The sequence below is a fragment of the Pezoporus flaviventris genome, unplaced genomic scaffold (assembly GCF_033815535.1).
Source record: "Pezoporus flaviventris isolate CSIRO_AGI_PZ_B2104156 unplaced genomic scaffold, CSIRO_AGI_Pfla_v1 ptg000228l, whole genome shotgun sequence".
NCBI classification, from domain to species: domain Eukaryota; kingdom Metazoa; phylum Chordata; class Aves; order Psittaciformes; family Psittacidae; genus Pezoporus; species Pezoporus flaviventris.
In genome coordinates, this window is record NW_026892776.1 from 554,543 (window position 1) to 582,297 (window position 27,755).

General features: G+C 55.5%; 1 protein-coding gene across 6 annotated transcripts in view; it reads right to left on the reverse strand.

Moving 5' to 3' along the window:
* The window catches only part of SCUBE3 (signal peptide, CUB domain and EGF like domain containing 3), a 35,727-nt gene extending 8,175 nt beyond the window's left edge, over positions 1-27,552 (reverse strand). For 4 of the 6 annotated variants that reach the window (XM_061442595.1, XM_061442594.1, XM_061442593.1 and 1 more), the window contains exons 1-8: positions 26,634-27,552; positions 17,675-17,797; positions 16,597-16,722; positions 12,931-13,065; positions 10,409-10,534; positions 9,204-9,320; positions 5,332-5,379; positions 1,816-1,932 (exon numbers count right to left, since the gene is read on the reverse strand). In XM_061442595.1, coding sequence (XP_061298579.1) covers positions 1,816-1,932; positions 5,332-5,379; positions 9,204-9,320; positions 10,409-10,534; positions 12,931-13,065; positions 16,597-16,722; positions 17,675-17,797; positions 26,634-26,736 — 895 coding nt within the window. In that variant the 5' untranslated portion in view covers positions 26,737-27,552. The remainder of the gene's footprint in view (positions 1-1,815; positions 1,933-5,331; positions 5,380-9,203; positions 9,321-10,408; positions 10,535-12,930; positions 13,066-16,596; positions 16,723-17,674; positions 17,798-26,633) is intronic. The other 2 variants (XM_061442598.1, XM_061442597.1) reach the window with 1 other exon arrangement.
* Positions 27,553-27,755: the final 203 nt, after the last annotated feature.

Below are 27,755 nucleotides of genomic sequence, written 5' to 3' on the forward strand. Positions count from 1 at the left end.
GCACACTCCAGCTGGGATGCTCGGCAGGCAGGGAGGGATCATCCCCTCGGACTCTGTCCCCACTGGGAGCCGGCAGATGGGAGAAAGCCTTTGGGCTCTGATGGGCACTGGGGGAACGTGGCTCCTGGTTTTATCTGGTGCACTTGGGGAGCTGATGCAGGACACTGGGGACTCCTGGGCTCTGCTGAGCTTGGAAGTTGCACAAAACATTTAATTTCTGCAGGTCTCAGCATCCCCCAGAGCAGAGGCAGGAGCCAGGGACTCAGAAAGAGCCTGGCAATGGGGGAAAGCATCACACCAGAGTCTGCGGAGTCACGGGTTTGGGCTGGGGGCTAATTCTGGGGACCAAGAACAGCAGAAACGAGACAAACTCTGTGCTTTTCAATCCTCACCTTTGCTTGTCTTCTCCTTCCTGCCATAAACAAAGCTAAAAATGATCATGCACAATAACTGCAAAGAGCCCCAGAAACCTGGAAGGAGGCTGGGACTTGGTTTTTTTTGGTTGATTTTTTTCCCCCTTTTCCACTAATAACAAAATTTACTGCTAGGAAATGACCTGTAAAATGGAAGGAGACCTGGAAGAAGCAGCACCCCACCACCCCCAGCGCCAGGGCACCTCTGCCTCTCTGGGGCTCTCTGGGGTTTTCTCTTTACGACTGTGAGGGAGCAGGCTATAAACCAGCTGCAATAAAACCCCCAGACACAGGGGACATGGCTCTGGGTTATTGCATGGTCCTGGAAAGCGCAGGATTGGAGGGGAGGGGGATGCTCTGATAAAACACCAGGCGCGGGGTTCTGGAAGCAGTCAGCAGGTAGGGAGCAGCGGGATGGGCTTTGCTTTCAACCGGGGTCAAGTTCTCAGAGCTGCCAAAAGACACAACACAGGCGCCAGGCAGCCCGGGGTCATGGTGCCCCTTGCCCAGGGAGGGGGGCAACGCTGGGGTGTGGGGTCACCAGCCTGGACTGCTCCCCCTTGCAGGGGCAGGTGGATGGGGATGGTGGTGGGAGCACACAGAAGTGAGCAACCTCCTGTGGTGTCCTGCCCAAATCCAGTATCCGAAAATATCTTCCAGTGTCTGAAGGGGGCTACAAGGATGCTGGAGAGGGACTCTTCATCAGGGACTGCAGTGACAGGACAAGGGGTGATGGGTTCAGACTGAAACAGGGGAAGTTCAGGTTGGATCTAAGGCAGAAGCTCTTCCCTGTGAGGGTGCTGAGGCGCTGGCACAGGGTGCCCAGAGAAGCTGTGGCTGCCCCATCCCTGGCAGTGTTCAAGGCCAGGTTGGACACAGGGGCTTGGAGCAAGCTGCTCTATGGAAGGGGTCCCTGCCTGTGGCAGGGGGTGTAACTGAATGAGCTTTAAGGTCCCTTCCAACTCAAACTATTCTATGGTTCTATGAAATGGGACATGGTGCTTGGACCTGCCTGGCCAGCGTACAAAGAGGGACTCGTGCATCTCATGTTCCCAGAAAAGATGTGGATTTCCTGCATACCTACCTATGGGGAAACTGAGGCAGCAGGTTGGAGCAAGGTGGGACAGGACCCTCCAGGCCCATGTGTGTCAAGCCATTGCCTCTGGCTTGACCCAGCCTTCCCTTTCCCCTTCTCCATAGGCTTCCCAGGAGAGTGGGGCCAACCAAATGAGTACCCAAACCTGGGGGGATACCCATCTGCACCCACGGATGCAAACACCAAGCAAGCAAATGCTGTGAGTAACCTTGAGCTGAGCTAAACCTGAGCCACAGGACACAAAGTGGGGTCTGAGGCACCCAAAGGTGAGCAGTGAACAGCCCGGCCCCGCTCACACCCACCTACCTTTGCACGTCTTCCTGTCAGGCTGGAGCATGAAGCCCATGGGGCAGCTGCAGTGCACACCCGTCGCTGCATCATGACACTTGCTGTCACAGCCCCCGTTGTTCACAGCACACGTCTCTGCAGGGACAGAGGAGAGAGCAGCCGAGCTGAAGGACTGGTGTTGAAAAGGCTGCGGTGGGGGGGTCACACCACCCAGCTGTCCCCATGCCACCCAAATGGCTCCACTGGCCAAGGAAGCAATGAGTGCAAACCTCAGTGCAGAGACACCAAAACTGCTCGTGGCTTTTCCCAGCAGTAACAAGGTCACCCCCATGAACAAACCCCTGGTACAGAGAGCAAGGGAAAGGGGACTGAGGCACTGGCACCCCTGCAGCATCTTCTGCTTCCGCAGACAACCCCGAGCTTGTTGCCTTCCCACCGCTTGGGTGCTGCTCCCTGGTGAGTTTGGGGGTGAAATAAGGGTGTCTGTGATTCCCCCAAGTGCTAAGGCAGGAAAAAGCACCCAGATTTCCTGGTTCCCCATTCCCTGGTTCCTTTGCAACCCTTCTGCCTTCCAACAACCTGCTCTTATATACTGGGTATCTGCATTTAAGCAGTGAAAGCAGTGGGGACAGCCTTGTCCCCTCCTTAGAGGATGCTTAGAGGAGCAGAGTGGCTCCTGCCCACCCAGGGAGAACGGGGTCGGCAGATCTTGATGTGGAACAGCAAACAGGACACTGGGAAAAGCAGAGGTGGTTTGACAGAAGCTTTTCACTCCTGAAATGCATCAGCTTCCCAGATGACGGACGGAAAAGCATCTCCATGGGATTAATCCCACCACGCTCAGCCTCCATGCTGGAATCCAGGCTGTGTCCCACCAAAACAGTGTCTGGTGGAGTCTGGCTTTGCCATTTCCAATGAGGACGACTTGCGTGTCCAAGTGACAAAGGCCCAGCACTGGCTGTGCTAAACGCAGCCGGAGCCGGCTCTCACCGGGGTGCCCCGACTGCAGCTCCCCATGGATGCGGATGCACAGCCCCAGTCCCAGTGGGATGGAGGAAGGAAAAGCGGGTTCCAGCCCCGCTTGCTGCCACCACCGCCACTGAGCCACAAAGCCATGGGTGAGCCTGGACTGTCACCCGCCGCTCGGGCACGCCAGCCTGTCCAGTGTCCCAGGCTAATTTAGGAGACGCTTCATATAATTAGAACACACACACACAGAGGCAGCATCAGTGGAAAAAAATCCAATTTAGAAGGAAAAAAAGAGCACTAATTATTCCAGTATTATCAAAGTCAGCTGTGGCTGGTAGGACTAGAAGGGACACTAATTTAAATGAAGCATTTTCAGCTTGACAGCTTCCCTGTGAGATCAATCCTCAATTTTGGTCCTAACCACCAGAACAATGGTTTGAAGTGCATGAAGTTGTTCACAAAGGATAATAAAATATTCCTTTCAGAAGGCTGGTTGCTTGGATAAATGAGGCATTTGGGCTTCAAGGAACCCAAGATGAAAATGCCTTGAAGAAATTCCTTGGAAAGAGCAAATCCCAGGTTCTCCCGCTTTTTGCAAGCGCCGCATGGGGTGGGAATGACTGAACCATCCAACCATTTGCCTCGGGGCAAGGGAGCTGGGATCACTCTGTGCTCGTCTTGCCGCTGCTATTTTTATGATGTCCCATAATAAGAGAACAAAAGGGACCATTTTATTAAGTTAATAGCCACCACAATTACAAAACCTAACGGCAAGGAAGGGATTTCTGCAGATATTCCTCCAGCCAGGTCCTCTCCCTGCAAGCAGCCACCCCGTGTCGGGAACGTTGGTTCCCCTGTGGCACCGGGGCAAAGAGCACAGCGCGGGCAACACCAAGCCGAAGGGAAGGGAAACTTTCTGGAAGCCTGATGAATTGTTCAATACCAGCCTTTGTTCCAGCAGCTGGTGCAGAAGCAGCCCAGGGAGGGCTGATTTAACAGGGTCACTGCTGAGGTGAGGGGACGGGCTCAGCGCTGCAGCTGCTTCTGGTGGGATCAAGGGACCAGAGAAGTGGCTGCACCAGGGAGGACGGGGCTCTCCATGGAGCACGGTGCCTGTTTCACCATGCTCACAGCCTCCTCCTGTGCTGCAGCACCCATCTCCCCTCCTGGCCTCTTTGCACCTTTGGGAATTCCAGCTGAGCTGTAAAGAAACCCAACCCACCATCCCATGCAGGATGCAGACCCCGCCCGGGGTACGCATGGGGTGGTTGCTGAGCCAGTACGGCTGGAGCAGCGCTGCAAACCCCTTTACAAAGGGGAGACCTTGTCCTGGGCTTACAAAGAGCGTGGAGGGGGCTTCTGGGGAACCTGTGAGTAGGGGAGGTCACGGGGAGACGGGGCCAGGGGCCCCGGGGGAGCCGCATTGTTCGGCAGTGCCGGGGGCTGCTCCAGCCTGGCGTGACTCACCCAACCACACAGGGCTTTGGCGAGGGCCTCCACCGCGCGGGGAAGGAGAAGACAAAGCAGCTCGCACACAGACACGCACTCCTTCCCGCCCTCCTCCATCCCAGCTCCGCTCTCAGTTCCCAACCACCACGCCATGGAAATCCTCGCCCCGCTCAGCACCCTTTGCTGATGAAGGTGCACCCTTCGCTCCGGCTTCCCTGCACCTGCCAGGCAGCAGCAATCACAGCGGGACTGCGATCCCAGCAGCCCAAGGAGATAACTGAGCTGTACTCAGAGGAATTACAGCCAGGTTGGCTGGAGTACGGTGATGGCGCAGAGCTGCGGTCCCCCCTTCTCCCATCCCTGTGGGAAAGGCTCTGCAGAGCCCCCCTGAAAGCTACCACAGCTCCTCCTGGATGAGCCAGGAGTTTCCATGCATCCATCACGTCCATGAGCAAGGTTCCCCACCACAGACAAGTCCCTGCACCATCAGACTGGCTCAGTTCCCTTGCTGTTGGAGCAGAGGCATCACCTTACCTTCATGGAGAGCTTAGAGACCCAAGAGAGGCTGCACAGAAATATGTGGGGAAGCAGCCGAGGTGCCCAGCCCCATAAAGGGTCATTGGAGCTCTGCTGGGCCAAAGCCTGGGGCACCCTGAGGGTGTCCGTCTATGAGCGGGTGGGCTCCGGGAAGGGGTAACTTTGGGGACACACAGTGCAGAGATGGGCATGAGTATCACCCTCCCAACCCCACTGCCACCAGCAGCCCACCACTAGCTCCTCTGGGAATTGCTTGGCATCCTGGGAAGGGATAACCCTTGCCACAGCCACTGGAAAGTGGATTATCACCCCTGCACCAGGCTGGATCGCCCAAAGCAACGCGAGAGCCCCCGCCTCATGCAAGTGCAGCCAGGGGAGGGTTTCCTTCTGTGTCCCCAAAAGCCAAATCCTCCTGCAGCCCAAGGCCAGGCTCGCTCTGTGGGGTTACGAAGCAGCAGCGGGTTAGTGAGGCATGCGGTTAGCGTGACAGCTCAGCCCCCCGAGCCCGGTTATGATCTCCAGTTGGGAGACCAGCTACTGTTAGACCCCTCCAGAGAGATAGAGAACAAAAATATTTACCATTAGAAAACGTCTCAAGGATAACGTGTTGCTGGAAGTGTCTCTCCCCTGTTTATAAAAAAGTGATTTAGAAACAGTGTCCAGCAAGGAGCTCGGTTGGTGTCACACGTCAACGGTTCCACTCCACCGCCTTTCCAGCCTCGTGGAAATCCTCCCTTTGCGTTTTGGCTCCCCCCCACCTCCCAGAAGAGCCCAAAGCAGAGGTTTGGGTCTGGCACTATCGACTCCTCCATCACCCTGTCGGAAGCATCATCCCATGTTCCACAGCCTCACCGAACCCCCTTGGCTTTTGTGCTCTCCGTGTGAGAAGGAGGAAGCGCGTTGCAAGGAGCGTTAGTGCAGCCCGTTAGTCTGGGGAGCCGGGTCCTGACCGGATTAGCACCCCCACGTGCTGGGGCTGAATGCAACCCCCGGCTGGAGCTCTATGGACACTGCATGCCCTTGGGCTTTCCGGAGGTGACTCTGTCCCACCAGTGGCACTTGCACCACTTGGATCTAGCAGCTGAGCCCACATTTTGGGTGTGCTTTGGCCGCTCAGCATCACCCATGCACCCAGGTGCAGGGAGCCCCAGGGGGCACGGCACAGCCCCAGGGTGCTGAGTACCCAAAGGGTCATAGGGGAGCCTGGTGGGGAGTGCAAATGGCCAAGATGGGGCTGAGAGCAGCCTGGGCAAAGCCATAGACCCCAAAATAGGTGCAAGATTTTGGTGCTAAAAACACACAGAGATCACTTTCGGGGCTTGCCCCAAAACCTTAGCAAGAGCTTTGCCCTGCAAAGGAAACTGCCTGGCATCACCCACCTCCCAGAGAGTCAAAACCTGCCATTTGGGTCTGCTGCTATCAGCTCCTCCATCACCCTGTCTGAAGCATCCCACGTTCCACAGCCTGTCCAAACCCCTTCGGTTTTGGGGGAGACCCCCATGGCTGGGAGATGTCCCTCCTTCATCCCAGACATGCCGGGGAGGGGACAGAACCCTGTGGCACTGCTGCACTGAAGCCAGAGAGCCCCTGGCTGAGCGTGGGGTGCTCAGGGCACCCAGAGCCCATGACCCGAGCGGAGGCGAGCGCATCTCTGCTTCAGGAGGAACAACGTCGGGTCTGTGCGAGGAGAGACAGTGGAAGGGGAAAAGGGGAAAGGCAGCCCCCATGTGCCTGTGCTGTGCAGGGGGCTCAGGCTAAGGGCAGGGATTCAGCAGCCGGGACACAGGGACCGCGTCTCCGTGGGGAGTTTGATGTGTACGGGGTGTGCATGGAATGCCCATGGCAAACCACCTCGTGTCCCTGAGCCCTGCCTTCCTCTTCCCAGAGCCTTCCTATGCCTCAACCCCTTCCCTCCCATGTCCCAGGCATTGACCTGCAGCAGGGTTCGGCTGCACAAAGCCAGAGCATCGGCGGAGCTGCTGCAAACTGCCCAGGCACGGGTCAGGAAATCAACCATAAAACTTGAGCTGGGTTTAGTTTCCTTCTCCATCCACTCATGTTTCCTCCCCATCCACCTCCTCCTGCTCCTCCGGTGCTTGCCACAAGCAGGGGACAGCATCAGTCCCATTAAACCCCAAATATCACTGGGAGGGAGCTACAGTGATGCCCCGGCTTGCAAACCTTCCCGGAAAGCCAAAATCTGCATCGACCACAGCAGCCTGGTTCACATCTGCCCGCGGGCGCTGCAGCCGGGGCTGCTGAAGGGCGATTCCGTGTCCTTGCTTTTTATTTCCTTTGTGAAAAGAGCTGCTTTTTTTGAGCGTAAATATCAATATTTCAGGTCATTGGCCTCCCCTCCCGGCTCCCCCTCCCCCTCGAGACATGTTGGGAGCCATTAGGGCTGGCCCCGCTCTGCTCAGAGGCATGTTATTCATTATCTGCATTTTTAAAAGCAGCAATAAAAAGCGGAAAAATGAAAAACACCGGCCGTGGCCTAATGAAACTGTCACTCACAGGGGCCGAGCGCGCTTCCTGCCGCGTGGTGTGATCTGAAGGGAACCTGGAGCAGGGGCCTGGCCCGGCAGCCCATCAAACGCACCGCGTACAATTTCAAAGCCCACGGCCCGGGGAGCGAGTTTGTGTTTCCCCTCGCTGGAAACTTTATTCCCCTTGAAATGATGAAATATTTCAGAGGAAACGGGGAAGGGGCAGCGGAGGGAGCACGGGGGGAGGGCTGTTTGCTGAGCGCCGGCCATAAAACAAGAAAGGGTGGTTATAAATATCCGAGCAGGTACCTCGGCTGTAAATCTGCCCCCGCGGGGCAGCCGCCGGCTCCCAGCGGCCGCAGCACAATCCCGCAGTGTTCCCGTGCTGGGGCTGGGGGCTGGGATCCCCCCGGGAATGCTGGATCCAGGCAGGCTCCTTCCTGCTGCAGAGCCGAAAGGGATGGGAAAGGGCCGGTGGTGGGTTTGGGGCTGGTGATGCTCCTAAAATCCTTCATTGTGGTGCTTGAGTTCCCCTAGGAATAGGGGTGAGGGGAGAGCTCACGGGGATGTACCGGCTCTGGTGGGAGATGCCTCTCCGGCAGATAGGGCGCATGGTTTGGGAACAAAGAGGGAGATTTTGGTCAAGGCCGTGAGGATGAATGATTTTGGAAACCCCCAAATCCCACCACCCTGCCCATGGTACTCGCATCCAAGTGCTGAGACTGTCTGGCAAAAACACCCCTCTTGAGCATCTCCCGAACCATGAGCTGCTTTGGGGAGCTGCTCTCCCACCCACTGCACCCACCAGGTCAGGAGCACCCTTTTGGTGCCAAACCTCCCTGAGTCCTCACACCAACACAGACAGCACACACACAGGGACCTCCACCCAGGAGGAGCACACCAGCTGATGCACCCCAAAGTCCCCTTTGGAGGAGCGCTCCCCACCCCGGGCACCACAACAACCCCCTGGTTATCCTGTCCTCAGCGGCTGGGACGGGATGTGGTGGCCACGGAAGCGAACACGAGGATGGCGGAGACAAGGGGCTGATCCTGCCAGCTGCCAGGAGGGACTGGGACTAATCCTGGCAGCAGGCTGGGTGACAGCGGTGATGTTAAGGTCACAGGCAGCTGAGCTGACAGGCAGGAGGGCTTTGATGCATCCACTGAGCTGGTGGGGAGCAGCCAGGGGCTCAGGGGGCTCCTCGGCTGCTCACCCCGAGGATGGAGCTGTCCTTGGGAAGCTGTTCAGGCACAGCAGGGCCACAGGGAGCCAAACCCTCTCTCTCGCTTTCAATTCCTCTTTCATTTTTATTTTGCAATGAGAACTCAAATGTCTGGAGCAATTTGTGGACTTAATCACTCTCCAAATGCAACGTTCTTTTAAATCGAATCAGCTGTTCGGCAGCACGAGCATATGAAACCAGTAAAATTTCGACCTCCGTTTGATGTTCTACAATTTGAAAACACACGGAGGAAAAGGACAATTCTGGGGGTGGTTCACTTGTCAGGTTGTCAGGGCTTTGGGTTTTGTTTTTGGCTAGACAATTGTTCCTGAGCCCAGGCTCCATGGTGCCAACTAAGAACAGATCACAGGGACTAAATCCATCCCCTCTGTCCCTCCTCAAATGCTGCCAGTGACGGCAACAGTAACAGCGTCTAGCATGGGGATGTTCTCAGCCCTCTCCCTCCAGCAGCACGGAGACAGGCAGGGACCCTGCTCGCACCCCAGCACAACAAACCAAACCCCAACCACCCGCTCAAGCATCCCCGCAGCCACTTTTGCCCTTTGTGGCTGAGCAGCAGCGCATTCCCGCGGGTACCAACCCCACCCCTCACATCACCGAGGTTCTCCAGTCCCAGCAAGAGGAAACGCCACATCCCCAAAGCCCCTTCATCAGGCTGAGAGCAAATTGCCCAGGGAGGAAGAGGAGCCCCCCCACATCCCAGGCCATGGCTCGCACCTACCTATGCACGTCACCCCGTCGGAGTGCAGCAGAAACTTGACGTGGCAGCCACACTTGGGCCCCTGGTCGGTGTCGTCACATGTGTGCTGGCAGCCCCCATTCCCGTAGTTGCAAGTCACTACAGGAGGCAAAGAATCGGCTGTCAGCAGGGTCCCCAGCCCCTTTCTTCCCCACCCAGCATCCTCAAGGAGTAGCATAAAGCCAGCTTGGGGAAACCTCATCCATATCCTCCTGGAAAATTTCTGGAGCCCTTTGACTTTCCCTGCAGGATCTTGGTAGATGCAAACTGTGGTTTATAGAATCATAGAACCGTTATGGTTGGAAAGGACATTAAGATCATTCAGTTCTACCCGTGAACACTGCCAGGGATGGGGCAGCCACAGCTTCTCTGGGCACCCTGTGCCAGCGCCTCAGCACCCTCACAGGGAAGAGCTTCTGCCTTAGATCTAAGTTTCTTGTGTCTTCTCTTTGCTTATTTTCTAAATGCCACTGGTGGAGCATGAGCAAAGGGGACCTGTGGGCTGGCTGCCCCTGACCCTGGAATCTGATGTTACAAGGGAAGGGTGGGACTTTCTTGAGCTCTGGAATGATTCAGGTGCTCCTGGGAATCCCTCTCAGCCCTTCCCAAAAGGCAAGGCATACTGTTCATTTACCACGGAGGGAAAACAGGCTCATAGGATTAAAACTCCATCTCATTTTACACATTTGCTGCATATAACAAAAGGAGAAACAAAAATAACTGCATAAACACATTCATCTCTATTTAATAACCCTGGCAATACCAGTGAGATACTGGCAGGAGATGAGACGGGTTCAGAACACCATGACCCCCAGGGAAAGAATTCCTGTGCTCATCCTGTGCCAATTGCATTCTCCCTGTTCATCTCCTCTTTGGAAAGTGAGACACTGGGGCAGGGACAGAGGATGCTACACCTCTGGGACCCCTTCAAGTGCCTTTTGAGCCTGGTCAGCGTAAGAGCACAATGTCCCATGGCAGAGGAGGATGCCAAGAGCATCCTCTGTGAGAGCAACAGAGGCAGAGCTGGGCATGCTGGAGGACAATGAAGCCCAGAGAGCTTCAGGCTCGATAAACCAATTGCTACCAGGGGTCAAGGCTTTGCAGCAAGGCCAGGAGGCGTTTGTCTCATGGAGACAAGGTTAGGGGTTCCCAGGAAACTGTATCCCCATCCCTGGAGTGCTCCTTACATTTGCAGTCCCGCTGGTTCTTGGTGAGCTCGAAGCCGGGGCGGCACTCGCAGGCGATGCCCCCTTTGGGGGTCTCCCGGCAGATGTGGGCACAGCCATGGTTCTTGTTCATGCAGTTCATTCCTTCTAAAAGAGAGAAGGAAGCGAAGGAAAGCTCCAAAAGTTTGCTGGTACTGGTCTGTGGCGGCAGAGGGATCTCTGGGGTGGGGTGGGATGGGGAGGGGGAGATGGAGGAAAACCTTGCAATAAGAACATTAATGGGTTCTTGCCTTGAAGAAGGTGTCTCAAAGGGCAGCACCTCCTGGCACAGAGCTGCTTGGCAAGGTGGACAGAGCCACCCTGGAGCTTTCAACCTTTGATTCCCTCCCACCACCTCGGGCAAGACCCCGTTCCCACATCTCCTTGAAGGAGGATGCTGAGATGCACCAAGCATTCACTGGAATGGTTAAAAACCAGAGGCTGCAGCCTGTGGGTGTCCCAGGTTGCTCCCCATCACCTGCCCCACAGATCCCACCTAGCTCCAGGACAGGATGATCATCTCTAAGTGAGTGGCAGGGAGCCCTCTGTCATTAAAGCCTCCTGCCTCCAATCACACCAGCCCTCCCTTCCCGGGCCTCCACACTGGGGCTGGGAACTCCCACCCTGTGGGGAGCCCCAGTCCATCCCTCTGGCATCCTCCAGGGTACCCTGGGGCTAGGATGCTGCTTCGAGTCCCTTGTCTCCACCAAGCCTTGCCTCAGGGACCCCTGCGATGCCCCAGGGATGCCAGAGTGCTCTCAGCCTCTCTTCCAACCAGCTTTTTTCTCTCCTTCTTTTTTATCGTTGCTCTTCACTATGTGGCAGCATCTCCATCACATCCCCGTACCACAGCGGACACGGGGCCCTCCGAGGCTGACCCTGCCCTGCCGCACCATTTGCCCCCCTGGCGCTTCCAGAGAAGCCACATCCCAGTAGCGGTCTGCAGAGCTCCCTCGGCGCACCCCGGCAGACACAGGCTCTGGAGCCTGCGTGCCCTGGCTCCCCTCCAGGCCGGGCTGCCCCCACGCTGTTTTCCTCCAACTCCTCAGGCGATTCCACCCGCGCCCAGCATCCTCCTGCGCCGCAGGACACGGCGATTCCCCAGTGCCTAAAGCCACTGCCTGGGAAGGGATGCACCCCTTTAATCATCCCTTTCCCTGCTACACCATCATCTGCTCTTGCACCAGCACAAGGCGCTTGCACCTTTTGCTTTCGGTGGCTCCACCGCCGCTGTTGGGCTGAGCACAACAGGGTTTAGAGGCACCAATACCCAGTGAGCCCCAACCCTTGGCCTCTCCCTATGGGAGGGACCAGTGCAAGGGAGAGGGTGGTGGTGCTGCAGGAGTGGGGTTCTGGGATCTATCACCCAGGTCTCTTACCCAGAAGTTTCATCCCCTGTGCATCAGAGGGGAGAGAGGAAAGCAAGAGCAGAATCAGAAAAGGAGAAAAAGCAGAGGGAAAGGAGAAAGCCTCCTGCCAGGGGAGAGAAGAGAAACAAGGAGCTGGCAAGGACCCCAGAAGGAAGGAAGCAGCCATAACATTGAGGTTTAGCTCTCTAATACTGAATGCTTCTGCCTTGGCAGTGCCCAAAAGCCAAGAGTAAAGTCAGAACAGGCTTTAATATCAGACCCCAGATTGTCCTCAGCTTTCTGCTTTTTCCAGGCTCACATCCCAGGGACCAGCTGCAACCCTCTCACCCCTCATCCTCCTGAGCCCAAGCTCAGGGACCACGTAGCAGCTACAAGATCAACCTCAGGGTGCAGAAGCAACACAGACCTCCCCAGGACAACACCACTCTGCAGCTCAACAAATCAGCTCAAACACCAGCACCTGCACCCCTGTCCCCAGCAAGGGCCACCCACTGTGTCATGGAGAGGAAGGAGCAGCCAGCTCATCCCTCCTGGACACACAGGGAATAGGGACGCAGGAGATGCCACCACGGTTGAGCTGTCCCAGGCTGGGCAAGATTCCCAGGGGAGCTGGAGCGACTGACACAGCTGGGAAGGGGGAAGGAGGCAAGCAAAACTCAGCTGGCTTTGCTGAACAGCAGAGATAAAAATCAGTGGAGATGCAAAAATCTCTTATTTCCTCCTATTTTGGCTACGAGACTGCTCCAGATGGCAGCAATTTAGAACTGATATCAAGAGGAAGGGGTTGGTGCTGCACAAGACCTGGCAGGAGAAGAGAAGTCTCACAGGGGGGTGTGAGGATCTCCAGCTACCTTTTATTTAACAAAACACTCTAGGTATAGGATCAGCTTCCTCCGCCTGGTATTACTGAGCTTGACTAAGGGGCCTGAGAGGGTTTTCTAAGAGATGTTTATGAGCCCCACAGCAATGTGCTCGTAATAAATTTACTTTCAAATCTGCAACACCAAGAAGGGTCATGAAGCAGCACCCAAACCCAAACCCAAACCCAGACCCATACCCAGGCAGTGCAGCGGTGGCCAGAGGTGACAGATCTGTCCATTAATGCAGGGCTGGAGGGAAAGGCCAGGCACTAACCTTCGGGGCGCTGGATGCAGGTGTGCTGGTTGTCACTGAGGAAGAAACCCTCCCGGCAGAAGCACTCATAGCTGCCCATCATGTTGACACAGGTCTGCTGGCAGCCGCCGTTGCCCTCTGAGCACTCATCCAGGTCTGCAAAGGGGACATGGCGGGAGGTGAGCAGGGATCCATGGCACACAGAGGGGATGGGGAACTGGGTGTGACAGATTTGCACCTTATTTCTGCTTTACATCCATGATCCCCCAGCTAGAAGAAAGGGAGATGCTTTAGGACTTCAGGGGATGAAGGCAAAGCACCCCATGGGATGGGCTGCAGAGCCCATGCAGCTTCCTCAGCTAACAGGCAAAAATGGTCCAGCCTCGTCTGACAGAAGGGAACCCAAAACCACAGAGAAAGGGATTTTTCCTTTCCCATGACCCCCAGCACACCCAGCATGCTCAGATGGGATACTGAAGGCAGCCACCCCCTGCTCCTAGCCCTTCCGAGCCTGTTGCTGGCTGGGGATGCCTGCACTTCATTAGGGAGAGCTGGGAAACCTTAGCCCAGAGCCGGGATAATTATTTGTAAGGAGACTCAAACCCCCAGCAGCTCCGCTGCCCTCATGCCTGTTTCAGTTTAATGAGCCGAGGCTCAAAGGGGCTTGAGCTGTGCACCCGTGGCACTGGCAAAGCCCTTGCCCCAGGTTGCTCCTGCTCCATCCCTGCGAATCCCTTGTTTCATAGAACGGTTAGGGCTGGAAAGGACCTTAAGGTCATCTAGTTCCAACCCAAACGAAGAGCAATTGCCTTTACTGTGTCCAAATGGTTTCTAGGGACAGTGGTCCAAGCTGAACTCACCAGTGCCCCAAGATGCCAGAGCAACCAGGACTTGGCCAGAGAATCACACCCCTGCCCCTTCCACCCACAGTCCCAGAGCTGGGTGATGGTGTCAGGATGGGGAGTGGGAGGTCCCGTGCCAAAGAAAATCTCCCATGAACTTTAGTGTTGCAGAGCCAGAAAAGCTGAGTCCTGCCAGCACTGGTGGCTGGAAACACTCAGTGATGGACCGTGCTGAGGGGGATCCTCCCGGCACTGCCCTCCTCCCTGAGTGGCACAGCAGGCACCAAAATCCCTTGCTTTGGAGCAAAGAGATGGATGGATGGATGGATGGATGGATGGATGGATGGATGGATGGATGGATGGACGGACGGGTGGATGGACGGGTGGGTGGGTGGATGGATGGATGGATGGGTGGATGGATGGGTGGATGGATGGACGGGTGGATGGACGGGTGGGTGGGTGGATGGATGGGTGGATGGATGGGTGGATGGATGGATGGATGGATGGACGGACGGACGGACGGATGGATGAATGGGTGGGTGGATGGATGAATGGGTGGATGGATGGGTGGATGGATGGATGGACGGACGGACGGACGGATGGATGGGTGGGTGGGTGGGTGGGTGGGTGGATGGATGAATGGGTGGGTGGATGGATGGATGGATGGATGGATGGATGGATGGATGGATGGATGGATGGATGGGTGAATGGATGGATGGATGGATGGATGGATGGATGGGTGGATGGATGGATGGATGGATGGATGGATGGATGGATGGATGGATGGATGGATGGTTGTCCAAGCAGTGTGAGTGCCTTGCACTGTGCCCTCTGCCCCAGACAAGCCCAGGGAAATGCTGCAACCCTGGGGGATGGTCAGAAGTCCAAGCAGGACTACAGCTGGAAACTGCCATGGGAGCAAAGCTCAGGAGCAGCCCACAAAGCCACTGCCTTGGAAAGGAGGTGTTGAAATCTTTATCTCACACCCGGGTGCCCGCAGGGCAAGCTAGGGCTGACAGCCAGGCTGCAGCCAGACACAAAAAGGTTGTCCTCTGTGATGGCAGGAGGCCTGCAGCTTCCTCTGAGGCTCATTCCAGCCAAGCTATGTGCTGCAGATGCCAATAACTCTCCTCAAATCCCCCCACTTATAACAAGGGCTTAAGGTCTTGCGACTTTTCCCTCAAGCTCTGCACAAACATGAGGAGGCAGCCGCTCAAACCCGACGGCTGGGACAAGACTCTGCTGCTCTAATGCCTGTTTTATTAAATGCAACAGAGATGGGCAGAAGCCAGCAGGGCCTGTGTCAGGACAGGGGCTCCAATTCCTGCTCTGGTTCAAAAGGTTGCTGTGTGGGGGTGATGGGGGAGCCTACGGGCATGCCCTGACCCTCTCTGACCCATCTCCAGCTCAGCCACTGCTCTCAGCACCAGCAAAGCCTGGGCATGACTTTCTGCTGTGCACTGCTTCTCTTCTTTTTGGCTAAGTAGAGATGCTTCAGGAGGATGGAGAAACCCACTGGGGTTCATCCCTGATGCCCCTCAAGAGTGGCTGCTGAGCAAACCAAGCTGGAGCATGGAGGGAGTCAACATCCTCACCGGTAAAATAGGATGCAGGGGATAAACCAGCCCCATCCCTATGGCAAAGCAACACAGAAGTGCTGGGATAGACCTGCCCATCCCTACAGGAAAGCAACACATCCGAGATGCTGGGATGAGCCGAGGAAAGGCTCCACGGGGGGAGCTGGGGCTGCCCCTCAGGTCCTCCCTTGCCCCAGCTGCTCCCCAGCCACCTCCATCCCCTCCCACCCCACTCTGTAAACACATGACGTGCGGCTCGCCGAGCCCGGCTTTCCTTTCTTCTCCTCGGGCTCATCCTCCCCGGGGAGAGGAAGGCAGAGCCGCCTCCTCCCAGCTGTGTAAATCTCCCCCCTCCCCGAGGAGGCTGCAAAGATCCTGGTGATGGCGGTTAATGCAAAGCGTATGTGGCCATAATCCCTTCCCCTCCTCCTCCTCCCAGCGATGAGCTCATCAATGACCCCTCTGCAGACACTCATTAGGAGCTAGCATGAGCTCCAGGTAGAGGGCGGGTGGGTGGAGCCGTGCTCCCGCAATTCCACCCGTGGGTGCTGGGGGAGGAAGCGGGCGCCGGGCTGTGGGAAGCCCGGCCAGCCCTAGGGCTCTGCCGGGAGCTTTGGCTCCGCCGTGGCCGGATGGAGTTTGGGGCAGTGGGAAGCGGTGGGGAGGATGCACGGCGGCTCCGTAGGCAGACGCCGGGTTTGTCTTGGCCCAGGGATTATTTACCCAGTCTCTTCACTGGTTCCCATCCCCGCCGGCTTTGCTATTAACTCATCTATTTTGGCAGGTGCAGGGCTGACCTCAGGCACGAGTGGCAGGGCCCGGGTGAGCCCCACAGGCTGGTCCTGCCCTGGGCAGCGCAGCAGAACTGCCGGCACGGCCACTCACCACAGCAGGATGCAGCTGTGGGGAGGCTGTGGCTCACACACAGCATCCCCAAACCCAACCTTCCCAGTCTTGCCTTACCCCGAACTCCCCCAGTCTATGGGTGAACTCATGGAGCAAGTTTTTCTCCCAGCATTGAGCATCATCCCTCAGCATCCCCTGTGCAATGGGGAGCAATCCTGTCCCCAGCGAGCCATCACGGCACGGGACATGTCTGCTGCTGGCACCCTGCAAGTGCCACTATGGTCCCCTGGCTCTGAAACTGGTCTCGGGGCCTTAGAGGCGAGAAGGTGCACAGTAAAGCAAGCCAGCAGGCTGGTCCCAAGGTACCAGGGTGTTGAGGGGTTGTGACATGCCAGCATCCCACCAGCATGCTGGGGCCTCACCTAAGCAGTTGTGTCCGTCATGTGCCAGGCGGAAGCCGTCGTAGCAGGTACAGCGGTAGTTCCCAGGGATGTTCACGCACTCGTGGACACAGCCTGCATTATCCTCCCGCTCACACTCATCAACGTCTGGGGAGAGAGGAGGCAGGAGAGCTGCAGGGCTGCCCAAGGGGATGGCCAACCCTCTGCATGGGTGCTGAGCCCCATTTCCAGCGTGTTTGCACCCAGCCGATGTTGCATCCTGAGATCTCTTGCTTATTTGAGCAGGTCCCCAGCTCTGTTATCACGTACAGCATCCCTCCACACCCTGCAAAACCATCCCTGTCTGCACCCTGGACTCCCAGCTAACCTTAAAGCCTTGGCACAGCACAGTGCACTGGGAATCCCAAGGGATTTCCCACACTGGTGGGCAGAGCAGGACGTCTCCATGGCGAAGCCCTGCTGTGTGTGGAGCGCACTTTAATCCCTCTGCTATTTGTAGTCAGCCCATCCTGACTCTGGACCCACTCTGAGCAGAGCTGGGAATTCTTCCCCTGTGCCACTCCTGCTTTTCTGCTGCTGCTCCTCCACGGAGCCCGTTTTCATTCTGTGTCCAACTTGGCTGCATGTATCTCCATCTCCATCCATATCTGTATCATCTATACCTCCATATATTATTTCATATTATTATTTATATATTATTATTATATTTATATGATTTTAGCTGCTAGGCCAGTTCTGCAGCCTCTGGGTTGGAAACCCTGCAGCAAAAAGCACAGAGCTTTGTATAAAACAAGCCTCAGGTGATCTCCCAGGGACTGGGCAGCCCCAGTCTTGGAAATGCTGGGATAGCACAGAAGGTGCATTGTGACTGCCACTGCCACCAGCAAGGACAGCCATACTCCCCTCCATCCCCAGGCACTGTGGTGTCAATAGGCCAGGAGTTTAGAGCAAAAAAGGGGACTAAAACACGTGCAGTGTGCTGGGGTGAACCAGCTTTCCGCAAGGGCAGGGACACTGCTGAAGAGCCACCACCAGCTCTGACCTGCTGGGGCTGTCACCTGTTGGACGAGTGGCACTGTTGGTGGTGATGTGTCCCTACCTTTGCAGTGCTTCCCGTCGCCGGTGTAGCCAGATTTGCAGATGCACTTGTAGGACTTCGGGGTGTTCTGGCAGATGGCATCGATGTGGCAGTTGTCAGTGCCCTCCACGCACTCATCGACATCTGCAAGGGGAGAGGCAGGGGAGCGATGGGGAGAGCTGGGGGGGCTCTACCCCACTGGAGCCACTGCTTGAGGGGATGAAACCAAGCAGCGCTCCAGCTCCTCAACCAGCCCATGACCCAGAAAGGCTTGAGGGAGCAGTGCAGTACACCCAGCCCTGACACAACGGGCGATGGCCTCACTGAGGGACATGGTGCATCACTAGGTCCACTCATGAGCCTATGTCCCCACTCTCATACAAACCACCCTGAAACCCCCCGACTCTCTCACATGTCTGATGGCAGGAAACACTGCTCAGGAGCCCAGAGTCCAGGCTGGAGCCAGCCCAGGGTGAGGTGAAAGTCTCTTGTCTCCTGTTAGCCATTTCCTGAGCTGACCAGTCACCCAAATCATCATCATCGCTTTCTATTCTTAGGTGCAGAAGGATGTGCAGGAATTAGCAGGAACCACGCTAAATAAACCTGGGAGCCGGGAGTGGGAAGATGTGAAAACATCAAAGCTTCCTTGGGGACACAGCCAAAATCTGCATCTTCCCATTCCCCCTTTTGCCCCTCAACCCACTTATCCGGGATGCAGCACCCTGGTACCCAGAGCATGACATCTGGAGCACTGTGCACCAGCGACGGCCTCAAGTGGTGATGCCCCAGGGTTTGCCATGGCAAGAGGCTGTGGGAGTGGAGGGTTTAATGGCATTTGGGAAACAGAGGAGCCTTGAGCACGTGGAGCAGAGGTTTGTGATCCAGAGGCTGCTCACCTGCCTGCTCTCTGCCTTCCCTCACAGGCAGGAAGGGAGGTGTGGTGCTCCGGAGCAGGCACATCCCCTCTCTGGCTGCCAATGCCTGCCAGGATGTAAGGCAGCTGAGTGCCCCTGGCAGGGGAGGTGCGTGCTGAGCATCACCCACAGCCCTTCAGGCGCGGGCAGGGCTCCCTGAGCACCCTGAGCTCCATGCTCTGACTCCACCAGCACATGGGAACGTCAGTTCTGCTCCTGGGGATATTCACCTCCACCACCTCCCACTGGGATGGGGAGGATCTCACCAGGGAAGGGGGATCAAGGGGCCCTCCAGCTGCCCTGCACCCCAGAAAGAGAAACCCGAGGCTGAGAAGCTCTCAGCTGCCTTTAGAAAGCTGCTCCAAGAACATGAAACATCCCTGCAAGCCGCGGGTGGGCAGGCAGCCCTGCCAGGACGGGGGCCACGGCCACCGGAGCATCGTCCCGAGCCTTATCCCAGCCATCCTGGAGGCTCCTTGCCGGGAGCTGTGAGTCAGCGGCGGGGGCAGGAGAGCTTTGCCTCCGCACCGGGGAGGCGGCACGTGCCTGCGCATTGTATAAATATTTACAGCCACATTCATATTTGTTATTTGACATTAGCCATGGCCCGCGGCCACCATGGCCTCCCCGGGGCCATTCATCACTGCCCGGAGCTTGACCCACTGCAGTGGGAACGATGGAGGGCTTGCACAGGGGACCAGCACCCTGCTCCCAGCACTCAACGCATCCCTGGGGAGAGGTTCACAGCCCTGCACAGGGGTCCTGTGGGTCTTGGGAAGGGCTGTTCTCCCTCTGGGGTGCTGAGCATGGTGCAGGTTTGGTTCCTCCCCAGCCAAACTTCACATTTGGCTGCAAACCCCATGGCACGGCTGCGCCGCTGCACTCCTGACCCACCTGCAAAGGCCCCATCCTCCAGACCAAAAAGCATGTGCAAATCATCACTGGTGGATAAAACCCTGCAAAAGCCACAGGGAGCAGAGCTTGCTCCTTCCCGACCATGTTCTCAGGCTCAAAAGGGCCTTTTGCCATAAGAAGCAGCACTTCCACCACCCATTAGTGCTGTTTGGCATCACCGCCTCCAGTGACTTCACCTCCGGCTCCTGCATCCCTCACCGGGGCTCCCAGGTGGGTGGTGGGAGGATGCTGCACTGGAGCAGGGGGATGCGAGTGGGATGTTGAGTGCTCTCTGCTCCACAAGCAGCAATGAGCACAAGGAGTCCACAGCAACATGGGCGATGCTGAACCAAAGATCTACTGCATTTGCAGATCCTGGTTCTGACCCTAAGGATTCAGAGCACTCCCTCAGCTCTTCCCCTACCAGGTTATAAATCACACCTTGGTGCTTCCAATTGATGGTCCCAAGGGGAGAGTTGCTGGCTCCCAGCACCCCAAGCACTCACCCTGACACCCAGGTGGGATCCAGCATCCAAACAGTACAGACCAATCATCAACCCCATCTCCTGCTAAAAACACCCAAACCCACACAGCACCCATCAACCATCACATCACTGATGTTTTCCCACCCTTCGGCCAGAAACCTCACTTTTTTGGGGGGGGGTATTTTCTATTTCTTTTTCCTCCTGCTCCCCCAAAGTCAAGGCCATGGACGAGGTCTGTGCAGCACTGAACACAACATCACGTCTCTCCCCCTCACACATGTGTATTATTGGTCTTTTCTATCTTTTTCTTTTCCATTCTGTAACTTCAAAACGTCTCTAACTTTGGAAAGATTACACAGAAGTACAAAAGAAAACATTATAAATTTGACACTCTGTAATTTTTCCAAAGCTGGAGACATTCTGAAAGGTTGTAGGATCATAAAAAAGAAAGGAAGAAAAAGGGGGAAAAAAGTGTGTGTGTGAGTGTGTGGGAAGAGTGACTAAACACTCTCCCTGGGACCCCAGGAGCCACCCTAAGGTTGGCAAAGACCCTAATGTCAGCAGGCTGAAGTTTTGGCTCCTCAGGAGTATCCTTCCAAAATGATGGAGTGAATTAAAAAAAAAACAAACAAAAAACCTCTGAAAAACTATACTTTTGCTTTTTTTTTTTGTCAATGTAACCGGTGTTTTCCCACCAAAGGGCAGCTCAGTTGTTGGGACAACCTGCTCTTCCCACAGGAGAATATAATGCATCCAGAAAAAAGCCATCGGCTGGGCTGCTGCAGGTGCTCCAGGGATTTCATATTCAAGCCAAGCAAAGAGAAGATTTAACAAAGTAAATCACAGAATGATGGAATCACACAATGGTTTGGGCTGGAAAGGACCTTCAGATCATCCAGCTCCAACCCCCTGCTACGGGCAGGGATACCTTAGACCACATTGCCCAAGGCTCTGTCCAACCTGGCCTTAAACTCTGCCAGGGATGAAGCATTTACCCTTCTTTGCGCAGCCTGTTCCAGTGCCTCACCACATCCTTACTGATGTTCCCATCTCCATTCGTTCTTGCAAACTCCTCACTGGGGTGCACCCTGCTCATCCCACTGCTTGAGACCTTCTGAAGTCCAGGTTCCAAACCCGCGTGGGCTTTGTGGGGGAAACCAGCCAGGTTGCAGACCTGCATCCCTCACTTACCCTGCTTGGACGAACAACCAGAAACCCTTTATCATCCCAAGCTGCCTGAAACAAGCCCAGACCTGGCAACAAGACGGATACATCATGCCTCAAATAGATGTCCCATCCCTGGCAGTGTTCAAGGCCAGGTTGGACACAGGGGCTTGGAGCAAGCTGCTCCAGTGGAAGGGGTCCCTGCCCATGGCAGGGGTTGGAGCTGGAGGAGCTTTAAGGTTCCTTCCCACACAAACCAGTTGGATTCTATGAAATCCCCAGAACTGGGGCACCTTGCTCTGCGTGGGATACTGAGCACTGAAGACATCACATCCTGGTGGAGACCAAGGTCTGACCCATGTCCAGTGGTCCCTGCTCCCATGCTCTGAGGTGAATTGGGACTCCTCAGGGAGCAGGAGCATCCTTGCCCCACTGTGCTGGGGAGTTTGTGATGCAGGGCAGGAGGCTCCATGCTCACCCTGTGCCTCGGGCAATGTTTTTTCTTCCGTTGTGGGTGGGATTTTCCAGCACTGGCTGTTGGGCCCCGTTCCGCTCCAGCTGCAGCTTTATTCTCCATTTCAAAGGCACTGGAGGCAGACGGTTTCAACGCCACTGCCATTTCGAGAGTGCCAAAAGTGGGGGGACCGCCAGCCCCCCAGGACCGGGGTGCACCCACCCGGGAAGAGAAGGGCTTTGACTGAGGCTGGTGGTGCTGGAGCCCATGGGCACCCAGGTCCCACATCTGCGCCCATCCCTGTGGCGTCGGGCTGCCGGCAATGTGCGCCGTAAAGCAACAGCTCATATATTTTTAGAGCCTGGATTGAGGCTCTTTCCTCACTTCCTTATTTTGTTTAAAACAAGAAAAATAATAATAAAAGATGGGGTTTTATCCATAGGCTGAAAGTCCAAATAAATTTGAGGAGGAGGCCAAGACAGGGCAGCAAAAACTCACCAGAAACCCCCTAAACACACCAATCCACTGTCCTTTTCCCCCTCTTCTGCGAGCACTTCAGCTCTTTCTTTCAACTTGATTTTATTCTTTATTTTTATATCGACATATATGTTAACAGCCTGCCTGTATAGGGATGTGTGTGTAGCTGTTGGCAGGCACGTGGAGTTTCCACTCGGCCTTAATGCCAAATTAAAGCTTTATAACTTCAGTAGCTCTTTTTACCAGGGTATTAATAACCACCTCAGACACCGTGGTGCAGTTTATTAAGCATTTGTTTGCCCGGGGAGCTCACGAGGGCAACCCGTGCTGCGCTGCAGTGGGATGGGCACAGAGCACGGCCGTGGGCAGTGGTATCCCACTGGGAAAGGAATGGGAGCCGCAGGCTGGACAGAGGAGATGAAGATTCTCCGTGGGATGGCTTTGTGTAAATTGGCCAAATATGCATCATCTGAACTCAAGATCTAACTCGGGTGGTCAGTGATGGCTGGCTCAGGGATGTGGCACCCGTGGTCCCTAGTAGAGGGATGTCTGCATCTCACCAAGCCCCACTGCTGGAGCCCGGTGCTCCATGCCTAAAACCAGATGGGACCTGCTGGATGCAGCCACAGTACTTGGCCCTGTGGATGGAGCACACATGAAGGATGCAGAACCACAAGTCACAGTGAGGACCTGAGGGGGTTCACTGCCTGGCCACTCCACTGCCCCATACCCAGACCCTGCTCTGCACCCCTCACCCCAGGGTTTGCTTCCCCAAAGCTCCCAGTGCCCCCAGAGCAGCTTTTTTCCCCCTCACTGATGCATCCCACTGCTGTGAGGGCAGAGTTGGGTTGAGGTCCTCATCACCTGCACCAGCCTGGGTCAACCTGATGGATCTGAGATCCACCACCATCACCAGCGTCCCCTGGGGTGGGAAATGCTCCTTCCATCCCCATCCCACCTCCCTGAGCCAACCCTGGTCACTCAATTCAGTTGTGATTCCTCCGAGGAGGGTTTGGTGCTCCACACCAGCAGTGTGCTCATCTCCCATGGGAACTGCTGTTGCTGCTGTTGTTCATTTAGCTTATCAAGCTGCTCAAAGCTTGCCTTTAAAAATGTGTGTGTTTGGTTCTGGCTTTGGGAGCAACAATCACATCTCCAGCCCATCCTCACAGAAACACAGAGCAAACTTTATTTGCCATCCCAAGCTTCTCCTAAAGCCTCTCAGGGGACTTACAACTTTGGAAGTGAAGGTTAAGGTTATTCATGCACAGTTTTTTCCTAAATGGATTACTCCGGTACGACCATCTGGCAAAGGAACAGTCTCTATAAAACTAAAAGCGAAAACCCTCCTGAGCAGTTTGGAGGCAGCAATACATCCCCACTGCAAGGCTCAAGGTGTCTGAATATTTATACTCCCATTGGCAGTTACAAAAAACCCCTCTTCTTCCCTCCTTCCCACTCCCCCTTTTCCCCTTTTTAATCTCAGTACAGGCATGTTGGACGCCCTCAGTCAAAGCTCTCCTTTGAACTGCTCTATGCTGAAATGTTTACAGTTTTACATTTCATATTTCAGAGGGGCGGAGGGGACAGGCACAACAGTCGCACACTGTGAATGCACGGGAGGGAGGGGAGCGGGGGCCGAGGGGAGGAAGTTCGGTGGAGGTGGGAGGGAATCAAACAGCATCTCTGCTGCAATTGGAAAAACTTAGACTCCTAAAATATATATATATGTGTATGAAAGGAATCTGGCGGTGTAGGCTCCGCAGGTGCATCCCAGCCAAAGCCAGTCCCCACGCTGGATGGGGGCTTCATCCCAGAGCACTGGCCAAAAGGTCTGGTTCTAATCGTGGGTGACCATCACACTGCGCTAGGGTCGTGGTCCCACTTCGGACCCTGCACTGGGTGGGTGGCTGGGCTGTGGGAGCTGCAAACTGGGGTGCCCAGGGAGATGCTGCATCTCCCTCCCGGCTCTGTTCTCCCGGCCTCATTCCTGCAATTTGGTTTCAGGAAAAAAAGTGGTGAATCCTGCACCTTGTCTCCAGTTATGGGGGTGCTGCCAGCAGTGTGGCAGGGCCGGATCCGGGCACTCCGTGGTACAAGAGGAGGGGGTAAATCTGCCAGCCCTCAGGCTCCATCACCCTCAGCACACAAGGCAGGACTGATGTTGGCAGATGATGGGCAAGGGCGCTGCTCCACTGAGAGGCTCCTCTGCCTGGCAGGCTGTGGGATGCACTGATGAGAACAGGACGGGACTGGGGGTGGCACTACTTGTCCAAAGACCAGGGAGCTGTGGGTACAGCAGCAGCTTGGGGCTGTTTGGACACCTTGGCAGGGAGACCACAGGGAGACTTCATCCCAGCTGAATGCACACTGGGAGCTTCCCTGGGGTTCCTTGGATTTATACTGTCAGTTCTCCTCTTGAAAGCTTTCCTAGCCTTAAACTGACCCAATAAACCCTGCAGACAGGCAGGTCCTCTGGCAGACACCCTGCAGGCCCAGCGAATGGCTCTGCTAACTCCTTCCTTCCCTACAGACTAAACTTCCCAGGGTAATTCAGAGTGAGCAATGAGCCAGCGAGCCCGACACACAGGGTGATGTTAGCACAGCAAAACAAACCCATCTGATGGAAGAGGAGCCATCCCCAGCCCCTGACAGTCACCCAGTGAGGTGGGAGGGTGCTGTGTACCCCATCCTTAGGGTATCACCTCACAGATGCAGGGGGGATGCCTGATGCTTTCAGAAATACCCTACTAAAACATGCCCAGGCACACGGGGTGGCTTTGAAGAGCTCCACAACACTTGCACACACACAAAACGAGGTAGCATTGGGTTATAGGAATAGTGTGGGGTGATGCTGGGGCCACAACTTCAGGTTCATTCCAAAAGGTCCAGATCCGCCGCTGCCCTGAGCCCTCACATACCCACAGGCGCCAGCCTTCACCCTTCTCTCTCCAGCCCTCAGAACCCCACAGCAGCAGCTCCACTCTCCACCGTAACCCCCCCACCGCTGCAGAGTGTCCGGACCCCAGCTCTGCTCCGTGACTTCTCCAGGGGCTGGCATGAGCCAGCACCATCCCAGGCATACGGCGGGTGACCTCCCTCGGTGCAGGATTGAGCTCACCTCTCTCCACCCCCACTCCACCCCTCTCCTTCCCCGCAGGGATCTGTCAAGTCTCTGCACGATGGAATTTTACTTTGCTATTTTAATGCAATTCTGGCTCAGGCTTAAATGGAACTGGAAACCAAAAGGCCTTAATAAATAAATATTATGATAAGAAATGAAAGCAATGCATACACTCAAGATAATTGGGGGGGGGGGGGGGATGGAGATGGATAGAAACCTAAGCATTCCTGTCTATGCCTAAATCATAAAGCTTTACATGAAGTTGGATGCCTTCTTACCAAACCTTTGCCCTGGAACACGTCCCCCGTGCTTGCCCAGACTGCCCTCCTGAAAAGTCTCCTATTGTTTAAGGAACACTTTAAGCCAGATAAGACAATAGCCTTGAAATTCCTTCTAACTTTGTCGGTGACAGGGCTCAGGGCGACCATGCACGGGGCTGAAATACTCTTACAAGAGCTCTTTAATCCTATCCTGTGCTCCTATATTTCATTCACACTCTATTTAATCTCGCCGTACGCATAAACACGCAGCTACTACAATAGCAAGAGCCAAAGCTGGGTTTGATAAATCTTACACACCGTGGAGTGTATGGAAAAAACACCAAAAAGAAAAGAAACCCCAAGAGATTCAGAGCGGGGAGTTAAGAGGAACCCCCCCTTGAGAGAGCCAAGGGGATCATGCACATAGGGCTGTGTGTGTTTGGGTGTGCGCGCGCACTCCTGCGCGTGTGTAAGGGAAAAAAACCCAGCTAAATATAGAGGTGCTATAGAAAACCTAAGGTATAGCTTAGACCATACATAAAGCTACATGTGTGTGTCTGGGCAGGAGAAATCAAGGCTCGATTACAGAGTGGTGGAGCAGAAAGCCTGAAGTTGATAACGCTGGGACGTACCTCCCTCTTTTTGCCAGAGATCGGGAAAGAGCTCCTGTATTTTTCAAGCTTTGCTGTGTTCAGCCCCCCACCCCCTATAGCACAGCGCTGCAGATTCAACCCCTGCCTGGGTACAACACACACAGCCACAGACGCAACCTCCCGGCGTTACAGACATCACGGTCTCTTCCCTCCAACCCAGCCCCAAAGGAGCCCTGTGGGTGTGATCCCATCCCACGGACACCCTACCCCAGAAAAGCCCCCCAAGCCCCTCCAAACGGCCGCGTTTTCCCTGCGATGGGTGCAGACTTCTTTGCCCACCCGAATTTTCTGCCTCTGCACCCCCTGCCTTGAGAGAAAGCGTCTGAACCAAATCCTAAAGTGCAAAAAGCACAACTCCTGAAAGAGTTCCCAGAAAAAACAACCCCAAAGCAAAGGCAGCAGCAAGAATATCTGCACGCACCGTTTAACATCCCCTCCACTATTTGCTGTTATTGCTGCTAATTCCTCCAGCCTGCATCTAAAACCCCAGATCCAAAGAGGTCCTAACGCACGCATCGAACAGCAACCCTTCGAGCTGGGGAGATTTTCTCTTACCTTGACTGGCTTTATTTGCCAGCGTGTTTCCAGAGTGCAGGAGAAAGAAAAGGATGGAAAATCCAGCAAGCTGCAAAGCTCCCATTGCAATCCCAGTCTGCATGGAGGAGTAAGGGGCAAGACGGGGGGGATTTCCAGTGCTTTAAAGGAAACAAGAGGCTGAGCATGCGAAGGGAAATCAAGAGGAGGAAGGGGCTCTCTTCTTGCCGTGTGTGAGACAGAGGGAGGGAAGGGAGCTGAACTGATGGAAAAGCTGCTCTGGGTTCAGTTTGGGGCTCTTGGTGTTGCTAAAGAGGAGAGCGCGAGGGAAGGAGACCCAGGGCAGTTGGAGGAAAGTGGACTCTATCGCCCTCTCTCTGGCGGCCGCTCTGATCCCTTCTTCTCTCCTTTTTTTTCTCCCCCCCTTAAATAATCCCAGCCAATTCCAGTTTTGCAAGAGAGCAGCAGCAGGAGCAGGAGCAGCAGCAGCAGCGCTGGAGGGGGGAAGCAGGCGCCTTGCCCTGGTGCTGGGGACCTGAGAAAGGGGAGTGGAAAGGAGAGCCCCATCCAAGCAACGCCCTTCTCTCTCTCTCTCTCCCAGCCTTTCTTTCTTTCTATTTGGCTTTGGTTTACTCCTTCCCGGCTCCCCCTCCCTCGTACCCCCAAGGCTGGGCTTTGCCTGCAGGAATTTACAGTCTACTCTGGAGGAGAAGGGCCAGTAGCCATGGAGACTGCTTCCCTGGGAGCAGGGAGGTCAGGCGGAGACCAGGGGCGATCAATGCATCAATGCAAAGCCCCCCGCAACCCCCAGACCCACCTCGCAGCCCCTCGGCCACCGAGGGCTTGGGGTGGTGGCAAGGCGGGGGGGGGGGGGGGAACGGGACATGCAAGGGGAGGGGTATGGCATGGGAAAAGGCAATGGGTGGAAAAGGGGAGGGAAAACCACACACACGCACATGTATACATACACATGTAAGAAAAAACCCTAAAACAGAGTTTGCAGATGGCACAGCCTGGCTGGGCTCAGCGGCTGTGGGAGCATCTTGGGGTGCTGCGATGGTGGAATTTGGGATCAGAAAGCAGCTCTGCTATTTGTAAGAGAAAGGTGGGGAAGGAGGGGCTGGAAATAAGGGTCGAAGGGGG